This window comes from Eumetopias jubatus, unplaced genomic scaffold (genome assembly GCF_037043125.1).
Source record: "Eumetopias jubatus isolate StellerSeaLion01/CBP00866 unplaced genomic scaffold, mEumJub1_p1.0 scaffold_9, whole genome shotgun sequence".
Taxonomy (NCBI): domain Eukaryota; kingdom Metazoa; phylum Chordata; class Mammalia; order Carnivora; family Otariidae; genus Eumetopias; species Eumetopias jubatus.
Genome location: NW_028274815.1, coordinates 7287770 through 7302189, shown reverse-complemented (window position 1 = coordinate 7302189; position 14420 = coordinate 7287770). Strand labels below are relative to the sequence as shown.

General features: G+C 45.4%; 1 protein-coding gene across 1 annotated transcript in view; it reads right to left on the bottom strand.

Annotated features, from left to right (window-relative positions):
- The window catches only part of ASAP2 (ArfGAP with SH3 domain, ankyrin repeat and PH domain 2), a 168339-nt gene that overhangs the window by 55275 nt on the left and 98644 nt on the right, over positions 1-14420 (bottom strand). Inside the window, exons 6-9 of the mRNA XM_088026308.1 lie at positions 12871-13000; positions 7978-8063; positions 1296-1371; positions 918-1004 (exon numbers count right to left, since the gene is read on the bottom strand). Of these exons, the coding sequence (XP_087882434.1) occupies positions 918-1004; positions 1296-1371; positions 7978-8063; positions 12871-13000 (379 nt within the window). The remainder of the gene's footprint in view (positions 1-917; positions 1005-1295; positions 1372-7977; positions 8064-12870; positions 13001-14420) is intronic.

The following is a 14420-nucleotide window of genomic DNA, read 5'->3' as shown; positions in this document are numbered from 1 at the left end:
TGGCAGTTAATGTATGCACGGAAGAAACCAATTTAAGTTCATGAAGAAAGCATGCAAAACTCTCCAATTTATTAAAATACTGATCACTACTTACTCTCCTAGACTTCGGTCACAAAGGTAAAGGCATTTGGGAGAGAAACAACAATATTCAGTTATAGTACAGGAACTCAAAACTGAGCATACCAAACTGCCAACAGTGAACTTCATGCTCTAAGTAGTTTAACAGTTATTTATCTAAAATCTATTAATTATACATTTAAATACATTCCTTTATGTACAAGGAAGGGGGTTATGTTCAATTTCACATTATAATACCCACCCTGTAGTAAACAGATCATAGAATTACCTTAAAAATTTACTTTTTAATATTTTTTTAAAAGCCTCCAAAACAAATTGTCACTGTGGATGTGTTAGCATGCAGAAAAGGGATTATCAGAAAGACATGATGCCACAGAAACTAAGGTCTCCTGCTCATCAAAATGCAGCTGGAGGAGACTCTAGTTCCCCATGTTTTACAGAGCATGATCTCAGGGCTGGAGGATGCAGGTGACCACCTGGTACGGGACCACAGAAACCACAAAGTTCCAGGTAGGAAATCAATGGCATAAATACCGATTATCTATGTAACAGAGATTTTGAGAGCTACTCATTTACAACCAGAGAGCGCTAAAAGGGTTTATATGCTACCATGAAGGCCAGGTCTCCAGTAAATGCCTCCCCCCATGAAATAAACAGATCTTAAAAAGATGGTTTCATAAAACCAAACTTAAGGAGCAAACCAAATGCTTGGTGCTGGCCTGATACAGCCCCAGGGTGAACTGTGAGCTCCTGGAGGACCTGAATGTAGAATTCTTCTGTCCCAAAGTCTCTGAGACACAGGTATACAAGCTCAATCTTTCAAAATTAAATCTCCTCACCTCTTTCTGTTCAACCTGCAATGCTGATTTCAAAATATCTCGAAGCTGTATCAGTTGCCTTCTTTCTTCATCCTGGGCCTGTTTGATCTTTAAAAAACAAAACAAAGAAGAGAGAAGCAGGGCTGAGGTACAGCGAGGTTCTGGGAGTTCGTAGGGCATCGCCTCAACAAATGCCTCCCCTACCAGGTCCCGCACCCCAGCCACGACAGAGGATGGCCACGGGGACTCCATCCTCCACGGGGCCCCACCAGGCTGTCAGCGTCTGGGTGGTGCAGCATGCAAACATGGGATCATACAGAAGCCATGCTTAAATCAAAGCATTTGTTTCATAAAAACTGTTTTGACACTCGTGTGGGAGGGAAGCCACTAGCCGCTTACTGTGTGAAGGTCTGTTGAAAGTGTCTCAATGGAAGGCTTGAGGCTCTCAACTGCTTTCAGTCCGTCCTGGAAAAAACTAAGAGGAAAAAAGAAGAGACACAGATAGGGTTTCATAAAAGAGGAAACAGTTCTATTACATGGAGAAAATACCTCTTTAAAGGAAAGTGAGTGAAATCATGACGCAATTCCTGGGGGAAAATACTGTGTGAACCAAACTTTAAAATATCAGGCAAACAAAGAATAAAATGACACTGAAAACCGCAAGAAGTGACAGAAAAGGAACTGCAATAAGCCTAAGTGTTTATAACTGCTCTTGACCCATATGATAGGAGCCCTAAATTTTCAGTGTATAATGGGAAACAGGCCCCTACTGACAAAAGGCAGTGAAGGCTCTGGTTCAGGAATGGAAAAGTCTGAGCTCAGAAAAGCATGGGGTGCAAGTAAGAACAATACACTAAAAAATCTTCCCAGACAGTCAGCAGCTAAGTGGAAAAGAGAAGGCAGAAAAAAACCAAGCGAGTTTGATGCAGGTGAATGGCCATGCCCCATCTGCAGAGTAAGGAAATGTGGTTAGAGAACTTGAGATCAAATATCAAAAGGAAATTTTTTCTTTCAAAGCCCAGAACCCAATGCTTGTGAAGTTGTTTATAATAAGTGATGCAGGAAATACAGGAGGAGTTAGACAGATTTCTCTGCAGCAACAGCGGGTTGAGGCTCAGCACTGCCCCTGAAGCATGCTGTAGAACCCTTTTGAGAGGAATGAAGAAAACGCTTCCCTGTAAGCTCAGGGCAGAGTTCAAAACGTAACAAGGTCTGTTACACCTGTGTGATTTGGCCTCTGCCTAGGTCTCCAAGCTTCAGGTAGCATCATTTGCCCCTTTCATCCACTAGATTCCAGAGCTAGCAGCCTTTGGTCAATGGCCATCAGATCCTTTCTGCCTCAGGCCCTTTGCATATGCTATTTCTGTTTTCTAAAGAGTTCTCCCTGCAGATATCTTCTGTTTTGCCTGGATTATTCCCACTCACTCTTCAAATTTTAAATTAACTATCTCTTTGTTAGCGAGGCTTCCGTGACCCCTTACTTTAAAAGAAGTCTCCTTGCTATATTCTCTCAGAGCACTGTCTCTTGCTTCAAAACCCTTAGCACAACTACCATTACGCAGTCGTTAGTGTGATTATTTAAAATATACCCACCCTCCCTTAGATCCAAAGTTCTAAGAGGGTAAGGACACGGTATCCACAAAGCCAGGCACATTTCAAGCACACACTATTTGTTGAATGAAAACATAAATTAATGAAGGAAGGAAGGAGTCTCCAACTTCAGCCAGGTAACTGGAAGGAGATGATCTTCAAAATGTGATCTGGGTTTCCCATGTGTTCACGTGAGGTGATGTTAATCAACTCAGCCAGGGTCCTGTGGGACTTTCCCACGTGAAGTATATAAGGAACAGAAGGGGCTGTGAGAGAAATGAAGCATGACACTGAATACAGTAATTCTGAGAGGAAGGAAGAGGGAAATATACACACAGGATGTGGGTTCTGAACCATTACTAGCCAGGCATTAGGAATCACAGAAGCTGCACTATGAGAATGGTCTAACCTTAATGTTTAGATATATGCATAATTCTTTATTTTATATTTTCATCCCTACATTTTACCTAATGCTTTTTTTCTGAACATGGAGTAACTCCTGATAGGGCAACAGTGACCTCTCCAGGGCTGTGTCCACAGTCGGGGCAGGAAGGCCTTGTCTTATGCACCTCTGGGCCCTCTGCTCCTGGCACGATGGGCAGCACAGAGCAGGCGCTTTTCAACCGCACAGGAGATATGGAGGTACACACACAGGCCTGAGAAACCGAGCTTCTCCCCTCCTGTCCTGAACTCATCTGGTTCTCACGATTTGCTTCAGTTACATTATTTCTTTACAGAACTATTTCCTTAATCCCTTCAAATTCTCATGAAATAGGTAGGAAGGAGAGAAAGAAGAGGGACCAAGAGAGGGGGACGGAACATCAGGGTGAAGAGTCAGAAGAGCACCGCAGGAGACTGGTCCCGCATGGGGAGCCGGTGCACGGCTCCAGGAATCTGGAGTGCCAAGAGCCCTGCCGCGGAGCAAGTACTCAGAAAGGCGTTTCTTGTCACAGTCACCACCGTCAGCGTGACGCTGGGCAGAGCGCTCGGAGTAACAATACCAATTTGGGTTTGAGATTTGGTTTTTATCTTTGTGATCACATAGCCGGTCTTAACCATCTACCTAGAACACCTCCTCCTCTGATTGTCAAACTGCCCATCTTCCTGTACCCTCCTTTTTGTTTTCTTTTGTTTGTAGAGGTGGGAAGGAGGAGAGGGAGAGAGAGAATCTTCAGCAGACTCCACACTCAGCACAGAGTTGGGCGCAGGGCTTGATCTCATGACCCTTTGACCTGAGCCAAAATCAAGAGTTAGACGCTTAAGTAACTGAGCCATCCAGGCGCCCCATGTACCCTCCTTTTTGAGGCATGTTTTGGCACCTAGGTATACCCTCCCTGGCCTCAGGGGAAGTTTCAAAGAAAGGGGCTCTGTCCTTGCTTTGCTGGCTGTCACCACCGTGACATTTCTTTCCTTTTTTTTTTTTTAAGATTTTATTTTTAAGTAATCCCTATACCCAATGTGGGGCTCAAACTCACAACCCCGAGATCGAGAGTCACATGCTCTACCAACTGAGCCAGTAAGGTGCCCCATCACTGTGACATTTATTTATTCTCCCTTTTTAAAAAAGATTTTATTTATTAGAGAGGCAGAATGAGCGGGGAGGGGGAAGGGCAGAGAGAGAGGGAGAAGCCGACTCCCTGCCGAGCAGGAAGCCCAATGTGGGGCTCAATCCCAGGACCCTGAGGTCATGACCTGAGCCCAAGGCAGACGCTTAACCACTAAGCGACCCAGTCGCCCCCACCGTAACATTTCTAAGTACAAACCCTGCATATTTTTCTTAGGTTGAACCAGTAACACTTTCCCAAGCTTCAAACAATGTTTACCATCAATATTACTAAATATCAGTTTTGTTTTTTATTAAATGTTTTCTACCCAGCCCTTTAAAATGCACCCACTGAGATTCAATCTTCAAGCTCCCACCAAGCAGGGTGGCCTCTCCCTCCGGCTATAGGCTTTATAAGAGCACCCCATTCTCATGGCCTGCCTGCCCTCTGCACCCTGGCCCTGTGTCTCATTCAACACCGTATCCCAAGTACATCAGGCAACAGTTGGTCATCGTGGTTCTCAGCAGGTAACTGCTCAAAGAACAAGTCAATTCAACATTCATCACCACTATTTAGAACATGGCTGTTTTTGTTTTATTATTGTTTTAGAGACTGCCCTATTTCTAGATTCCATTAGAGAATAAGAGACTCAACCTTCAGCAACAAAGGCTAATAAGACACATTTTCAGGATATTCCAGGAACTAGGCAGAGATGCAACTTCTTTCTTTAAATGAAATAAAAAACAAAGAACATAAAGTACTCTTCAAGAACACTGAAAGTGAAAAGCAAAAATGAATAAAAAGCAAAATAATACATATCTAGGCAGTTTTAAGGGTGAACACCCAAACATGGCTCCCAGAGTCTAGTCTACACCCAGAGGCCTCTTCATACCTGCACAGAATAGCACTGTGTGAGAACAGGTGCTGGCCGAGCAGGCTGCCCCTGCCCCTCAGAGCCCAGCGCTTGTCTGGGGTGAGGACGGGAGACTGGGAATGCTAACTGGGGAACATGAAGGAGCTACCAGAACCAACAATGTACAGCCACATGGTCCTTTGTCCAACAGATGAGTCACTCCAGCTCTGCAGTTTATCCCCCAGAATATGAATTAGAAAAGTCAAAGCTGTGCAAGTGATTTGAAGAGCATGCAGCGTGCACGTGCACACACACACACACAGGAAGTAATGGAAGATTCATCGTTTTTAAAGGTTACTGAGCTCGTGCCCATAAAAGGCCAACTAGTTCACTTTTCCACAAGTGGTCTGTTGCTACCCAACGGATCAGTTTGGGCAAAATAAAGAAAAAAAAAAGGAAGTCCCAGAATAGCTTCTTAAAAATAAAATATTAGCAAGGAAGCAACCCACTTCCTAATCTGCCTCACATAAGGTTACAAGGATAACTACTGAAGAAGTAATTTGCATGTTAATCACAAAATTAGGATTTTGAGTCTCTATAAAATAGTTCACCTTGAAAATGCTACAAATTAGGGGTCTTTTTCCATCCTCTGAGACTCTTTTTCCAAGCTTGGAGCTCTTCTTTTAACCTAGGATGAACCACGCAACACAGCTTCTTTTGCTGCTGGACCTTGGTGGCTTCACAGATGCACGGTCACCAGCACCGTGTTAAAATTCCAAAGCTGAGCCAAGTTCAACAGTGCAACTCACCTCTGCAACTATGTGCCAGGTACATGCACCATGCACTGCAGATTAAACAAATAATATCATGGCCCCTTTCCTTAAAGGAGACACAGTTTGGTGAGAGACATGACACAGTATGAAAGATGCCATTCTGGAGATAAACAGCTGGTATAGTGATAATGCAAAAGGAAGAGAAGTAATTCCAGCAGGCGAAGACCGGGCGAGTTCAAAGGAACAGTAGGTAGGTCTCAGGGATGACCAGAAAGCTAGGGGAAGGCACGAAGGGAGCATCGGGACATTCTAGCAAAGGGAGCAGTGTGTGCAGAGGCACATCAGCGTGCGGCACGGCCTGTTTGGGGAAAAGCGACAGACAGGTGGGGCAATTCAACCTCCAAGGATTTCTCACATCAGTCACACCATCTGCTGGCTTTGTCACCAGTCTAGGCCAAGAACTCATTGGCCCTGGATGGTGCCGGAACAGGACTGTGTACCTAAGTGATCACCCATACCCACTCTTGTTTGTTCCTTATTAAAACAGGAATGGAACCAAGAAGTCTTCCCAAGTGTTTCCCACCGACTCTGCTCTCTCATTCCATCCGTCACACTGTTTCACCTGTTCATAGCCACGCCTGCTCCCTAAAACTGTTACATACTTTCTTCTGTGTTTACTATTTATCCACCCCATCAGAACTGAAGGTTCATGAGTAAGAAGTTATCACCAAAACCTCAAATAGTGCCTTGCTGAATGAATCCCCTGCTTAAAACTTTTGAGAGCTCCCTGATACACTTAGAATAAAATCTAAAACCCTTCACAAGGCTCCTAAGGCCATCCATGTCTCTCATTTTTCCATCCGGTTTCATGTCACACTACCCTCCCCCTCACTCATTATGCTTATGTCACACTGGGCTTTTTCCTGCCTCTTGAGATCTTGACTCTGCCTGGAATGTTTTTTCCCTATTTCTTCTCTGCTAGATCCTTTAGATCTCAGAATACATGTCTCCTCAAAGAGGCCTGCAGCTAGTTCAGAAAGTATTTGAATATCTACTATGGACTAGGTACTGTGTCTGGTGGCTGTAGAATACAAGAAGAAACAGAAAAAAAAAAAAAGGAAGAAAAATCCTGTGTCTGCCCTCAATCTTAATCTAAATCAGGTCCTTCTATTCTTTGTTAGATTCCATCACTTCCGAACACGTTGCAAATGTGCAATCATAAACCCATTGCTTCAGCCCACTTGCCTAGCTGATTCGAGCAGGAACTATGTCTGTGATGGACATTCCCTTATCTCCAGCATCCAGGACAGTGCCGGACACAGGGCACCCGCTCAGCAAGCGAGGGATGAGCCAGGGGTTGGTTTGTGTTAGGGCTGAGGGTCAGGCAGAAGTGGGAGGGGGGCGCGAGCAAATGAGCAAGGCATGATGAGGGTCAGGCTGTGCAGGGCTCACATGCTGGCCAAGCTGAGTATGTGAGGCAGCCTCAAACACGGAAGCTTCTCCTTCTCTACCATATTCAGCCTCCTTAGCTCAGCACTGTCACTTGCTTTATAGGATAAATAATATATCAGGATGCCTGGGTGGCTCAGTCAGTTGGGTGTCAACCTTTGGCTCAGGTCATGATCTTGAGGTCCTGGGATCGAGCTCCGCATCAGGCTCCCTGCTCAGCCAGGAGTCTGCTTCTCCCTCTCCCTCTGCCCTTGCTCCTGCTTATGCTCTCTCTCTAATAAATAAAATCTTTAAAAATATACATATATGAAATTTAATATACTGCCTTAACCCCATCTAATTTCTTGCAAACAAAAACCATCTGTGAATCATGTGTTAGATCAAACCAGTCTGTCCTTCTGAAAAAAGGGTAAAAATAAATACATCTGATAATTACTACAGATTTTTATATTGTTTATTGAGAAAGATTCTTTAACCACAAAATTTGCCCTTTTAAAGTGTACAATTCAGTGGTTTTAGTATATTCACAAAATCGTGCAATCATCAGCACCGTCTCATTCCAGAATATTTTCACTACCCCAATCAGCAGTAATTCCCCACTCCTCCTAAGTCCTGGCCATCACTCATCTGTAGATTTGCTTATTCCTGATTTTCCAAGTAAATAAAATCCTACAGAATGTGGCCTTTTGTGTCTGGCTTCTTCCACTTAACATGTTTTTTCAAGGTTCACCGTGTTACAACGTGTGTTAGTACTTCATGCCCTTTACGACAGAGTTTTAAAGGAGTGTTTATTTTCCTCAATACTATATTATCTACCAGAAGTTGCCATAAAAACAGCTGAAATAACACCACAACAAAGAAAAAGAACTTACTTGCACTGGGCATGAAAATATTTGATCAGATTCTGAAGTAAATCCACTCCCTTTTTAATCTTAATTTCATTGACCTTCAGCAGATACTGTTAAAAAAAACACAAAAGGGTATGTCAGACCCAGAACAAGAGCTTCTGAGCGCAGATCGTTTTCTCTACTTCTTCGACATCTTTTGCTAAGGGTAGAGGTCATGGCAGGTGCTGAGCATTTCCTGAAACGCCAGAACTGAACATTTCTCTGTTTGGTGCCAAATGAATTATCCAACGTCCAGGTAATTAAATATTTAACTTTAGGCGCCAAAAACCCCTAGCAGTAAGACACTGGATCTTAACCTGCTAGAGGAAATTTTCTTCAAGCTGCACAAAGAAGGCAGATGCTCAAAGTGAATGGGCTCTTTCTGTTCGCATCCTTCTGCCCCTCCCCCTCCATCCTTTTCTGGGCAGGTCATCGTCTGCAACACTAACTGCCAGTGTTTTGTAGCTCAGACTCTTATCACCACATCTCTAACCCTGGCACTGAAAAAAAATGTGATTGTTATAAAAACCAAATTTTAAGTTGAAATGAACGAAAGCCATTTTTAACTTGGAGAATTCAGGAATGACCACTAAAATATCAGGAAGTTCAGGAATCTACAAAACCAGCCTCAGGAAATACATTTGTTCTTTGCTAAAGGTTTACAGAACAAAGACTCCATAAATTCCTTGTTCTCTCCACTGTCAGGACATGGCATAAAGAACTCTGAGAACATGTCATCAGAGACTGGATGCCCCCAAAAGAGCGGCCACCCCTGCTGACCACACAGGCTTCTCAGCCATAACCTGGGAAGCTCACATTCAAGCCAGAAGTCCAGCCGGAGAGAGGAAGCTGCTACAAAATTAACTACAAAATCTCCTTTCCCTACACCAAGCGACTTTATGTGTTCTCCTTCCTTCGGTCTGATATTTATTCACTGTTAACTGAATAAGATGCCTGGCAATGTGTCAAAATGGCTAAGTGGTTAATAAGATGCTTCGCTGTGACTTAAGTTTAAGTCAAAACTTAAAACGTGTGGACCTTTTGACATAGAACTTCTACTTATAGGAACTTACTCTCTAAGAAGATCATCAGAAAAGTTTACAAAGATGAACAGAAGACAAGGTTCAGTGCAGACTTGTTTGTAAAAGTAACGAATGGCAACCCAAATGTAATGAATGGAAAATTAAAGTATGGTTCAGCAATGCTATGTAGCCATGAAGCCAATAAAGCAGAGGCTTTCCGGCACCAAAGGATGCCCATGACATACAAGTGAGTCAAAATAATCAGGTTACAAAGCACCAATAGAGAACGATCCTGTTTATACGAATTATTTTTATGAAGGTACACAGAGGGATATATGAAAGATGTTAAAGTACTTATATTCTGGTGAGTAAAATTTGGGGTGATTTTTAATTTCATATATAATAGACTAATTTTTAAAAGACTGTATTTTTATAATCAGAGAAAAACAACAGATCTCTCACACATTCTCCACACACAGATGCTCTATATTACCTATTACAGCACACTGAATTTCTCTACAAAATTCGTTTTGAAGAAAAAGTTCCACAATTTAAAATAAACACCTGAAAGCCATTCTTCTAGATTAGATCTTGGGCAACTAAAATTTTAAACACCTAAACAATGGCAAGCATTTATGAAACTTGAGACCTTCAGTGTGAGGAACTGGCTGAACAATTTTACCATGATTAACTACAGCAATCTATTCACTTTGAGATGTCAGATTCTGGGGGGACCGCTTTTCAAACGTTCCTCCTTCCCCCACGGACAGCCCTTTCCAGCCCACTTCTGTTTGGCCCACATGTACATCCTTCATCGGATGTGTCCTCCTCTGGAGACTCCACCTCTGCTTCTGCACACATCACGCTAACTTGCTGGATCTGCTAGGCTCAGCACACATGGGGCCCCAAACCTCTCCGGGGGGCTGGCCTAGTAGGTGTGCTGAGAGCCATCATCTAGACAGTACATTTGCAATATAATAAACTATTTCACCAGTGCACAGGACGCATTCACCTAGACCCGGAGGGGAAAGGTAACTGGTGTTGGGTGCGTAGCACAGAAAGCAATGCAGTGCCCCTCACTTCAAGATATACTAATTTTTCCAATTCACTAAACGTTTTTAAAAAAGCAGTCTTTTGCAGAGTTTAAGCAAATGTGTTTCCTCCTTACTAGCCAAAAAAAGAGAGCATGACCTGAACACAACATACACACGCACACCTGTTCCAAACCCATTCTTTGTAAAATACCCCTACTTAATTTACCCCAATTAAACAGAAACAATACCTAGTATCTGCATAACAAACAGCAATTTCCTATGCCATCTCACACCCTCTGGGCTGATTCCTGGGACACTGTGTGAAGTTGGCCAGACAGGCATTGTTACATATGAGGTCTGTTTACAAAACAACATGTATCTAAAAAATCCACTCCTCTCTCTACAGTAAGACTTGGAGCTTAACTTTCTAAATATTCACTTAATGAAAAAAAATAGCAAAGGAAGAACAAAGGAACAAAGAAGACATGAGACATAAAAAAAAAGACAGCAGACATAAATCCAACCACATCAATAGCAACATCAAATATGAATGGATTAAACAATCCCATCAAAAGGCAGAGATTGTCAGACGAGATTTAAAAAACACTGTCTACAGGAAACACACTTTAGAATCACAGATACACACAGGTTGAAAAAGAAATTCCATGCAAACAGAAACAAAGAGAGCTGGAGTGGCTGTACTAATGTCAGGCTAATATCCTATCCTTGATCCTGGGACTGGTTCTGCTCCACTGACCACTTAAGAGATGGCTCTGGGAATAAAAACTCATTTAAATATACTTCTAAAACAGACATTTCTACAAGCTAAACTCCCGCTGCAATTAACAAACACTCTGAAGTCAAAAAGTGCCGTGTGGCTCCAGCTTTGCTGTTGACTGCTCCCAGGGAACAGAGAGCAGGCTGAGCCAGTTTCAGTAGCTGTCACAATCATCCCCGTGCACTCTGCACATCGAAAGCTGAAGTCTGCACAGGCTTGGCACATGCACCGTCAAGCTCAAGGGGCTTCACGGCCACTGCCAGGAGGGCGAACCCTCAGGCAGAGCTTGGCATAGTGTCCAGAGGCCTTTTTTACAAAGACCCACAAGCAAGGCATAACAAGGCTGGAAGAAAAGGCCTTCATGACTTGTTTCTGGTATTTTGCACCCCTCAGCCTCCATCAGGGACATGTCCCAGAGCATCAGTGCTGCCATTTCCCTCCCCATCCCCAAAGGCAAGGGCTCAGACTGCAGAACAGAGTGGAGCTGAGGAGCTCCCCAGGGCCTCCTGCCTTGATGAGTGAATTCCGTACAAGCACTTCAGAGGCAGGTGGCTTGGCTTCCACAGTATGTAGTGCGCTTGCTCTCCCTCCCTCCCTCCCTCCCTCAGAGACCCACAGGGGACCAGCTGCAGGTTTTTCCAGCTGACTTCTCCCTGGCCCTCCTCATGGCTTCCACTGCTATAATGGGAACCCAGATACCTCATTAAAAAACACTAATGGAGAGAGTATTTTAGCAATGTACCCGTGAGGTGAGTCTGGGTATGTGTATGAGGCCAGAGAAGATGTTTCTTTAGATTCTTCCCTGCCTTTAATTAATGGTTGGGGTTAGATTCAGCTCATTCCACCGTCTAAGAAACTCAGGCTCCTCTAGTAAGAGAAACTGGACAAATGGAGTCCACTAATGCATTGCTGTGTTGTCTGAAGCCTCTGGGAAGCATGCACTCTCCAGAGGAGTTCACATGCCGGTGAAGGCAGGCTGCCTGTAGCCCACCACCTGGAACCCACCACCCCCTGGAAACTGCACTTCACCCCTCCCAACCCTGGCACCCCCGGCTCTTACCCTGCACATCTGTAGCTGCAGCCCGCACTCCTGGCTCTCACTTCCCACATCTGTAGCTGGAGCTAGCACTCCTGGCTCTCACTTCCCACATCTGTAGCTGGAGCCTGCACCCCCAGGGCTCACCCTGCACATCTGCAGCTGCAGCCCACACCCCCAGGGCTCACCTCACACACCTGTAGCTGCAGCCTGCACCCCCAGGACTCCCCCTGCACATATGTAGCTGCAGCCCGCACCCGCAGGGCTCACCTTGCACACCTGTATCTGCAGCCCACACCCCCGGGGCTCACCCTGCACATCTGTAGCTGTAGCCCGCACCCCCAGGGCTCACCTCACACACCTGTAGCTGCAGCCTGCACCCCCGGGGCTCACCTAGCACACCCGTAGCTGCAGCCCGCACCCCCAGGGCTCACCTACCACACCCCTAGCTGCAGCCCGCACCCCCGGGGTTCACCTCACGCACCTGTAGCTGCAGCCCGCACCCCCAGGGCTCACCTCGCACACCTGTAGCGGCAGCCCGCACACCCGGGGCTCACACTACACACCTGTAGCTGCAGCCCGCAGCCCCAGGGCTCACCTCGTGCACCTGTAGCAGCAGCCCGCACCCCCGGGGCTCACCTCGCGCACCTGTAGCTGCAGCCCGCACCCCCGGGGCTCACACTACACACCTGTAGTGGCAGCCCGCATCCCCAGGGATCACCTAGCACACCTGTAGCAGCAGCCCGCACCCCCGCGGCTCACACTACACACCTGTAGCTGCAGCCCGCACCCCCAGGGCTCACCTAGCACACCTGTAGCGGCAGCCCACACCCCCGGGACTCACCTAGCACACCTGTAGCGGCAGCCCACACCCCTGGGGCTCACCTCACGCACCTGTAGCTGCAGCCCGCACCCCTGGGGCTCACACTACACACCTGTAGCTGCAGCCTGCACCCCCGGGGCTCACCTTGTACACCTGTAGCGGCAGCCCGCACCCCCGGGGCTCACCTCGCACATCTGTAGCTGGAAAAGCCGCCGCTCCTTCTCCATCTCTTCGGCAATTTCAGCCCCGCTGATTTCGGTGCGAATCATCCCATGCAGTTTGGCATGCTCCTTCTTCTCTTTTTCAATTTTGGTTCTACAGGTGAAAAAAGCAAAGATAATTTGAGATGCCTCGGCACGGCACTCCAGACAAGACAGGCTTTCAGGGATCCCGTTACCCAGCCTGCAACACAACCGTGCATGAGTCTTTTGCAAACAAGACAGCCTCTTATTTATTTTTATTAGTTTTATTTTATTATGTTAATCACCATACATCATTCGTTTCTGATGTAGTGTTCCATGATTCATTGTCTGCCTATAACACCCAGTGCTCCGTGCAATACGTGCCCTCCTTAATACCCATCACCGGGCTAACCCATCCCCCCACCCCCTCCCCTCTAGAACCCTCAATTTGTTTCTCAGAGTCCATAGTCTCTCATGGTTCGTCTCCCCCTCCAATTCCACCCATCTTCATTTTTCCCCTTCCTACTTTTTTTTTTTTAACATATAATGTATTCTTTCTTTCAGAGGTACAGGTCTGTGATTCATCAGTTTTACACAATTCACAGCACTCACCATAGCACATACCCTCCCCACTGTTCATCACCCAGCCACCCATCCTTCCCACCCCCCACCACTCCAGCAACCCTCAGCTTGTTTCCTGAGATTAAAAATTCCTCATTCCTTTCTCTGACTTATTTTGCTTAGCATAATACCCTCTAGTTCCGTCCACGTCGTTGCAAACGGCAAGATTTCATGGGGTTTTTTTGATGGCTGTGTAATATTCTATTGTGTATATATACCACATCTTCTCTATCCATTCATCTGTTGATGAACATCTTGGCTCTTTCCATAGTTTGGCTATTGTGGACACTGCTGGTATAAACATTGGGGTGCACGTACCCCTTCGGATCCCTACATTTGTATCTTTGGTGTAAATACCCAGTAGTGCAATTGCTGGGTTGTAGGGTAGTTCTATTTTCAACTGTTTGAGGAACCTCCATACTGTTTTCCAGAGTGGCTGCACCAGCTTGCATTCCCACCAACAGTGTAGGCGGGTTCCCCTTTCTCCGCATCCCTGCCAACGTCTGTCGTTTCCTGACTTGTTAATTTTAGCCATTCTGATGGGTGTGAGGTGGTATCTCATTGAGGTTTTGATTTGGATTTCCCGGATGCCGAGCGATGTTGAGCACTTTTTCATGTGTCTGTTGGCCATTTGGATGTCTTCTTTGGAAAATGTCTGTTCATGGCTTCTGCCCATTTCTTAATTGGATTATTTGTTCTTTGGGTGTTGAGTTTGATAAGTTCTTTATAGATCTTGGATACTAGCCCTTTATCTGATATGTCATTTGCAAATATCTTCTCTCATTCTGTCAGTTGTCTTTTGGTTTTGTTGACTGTTTCCTTTGCTGTGCAAAAGCTTTTTATCTTGATGAAATCCCAATAGTTCATTTTTGCCCTCGCTTCCCTTGCCTTTGGTGATGTTTCTAGGAAGAAGTTGCTGCGGCTGAGGTCGA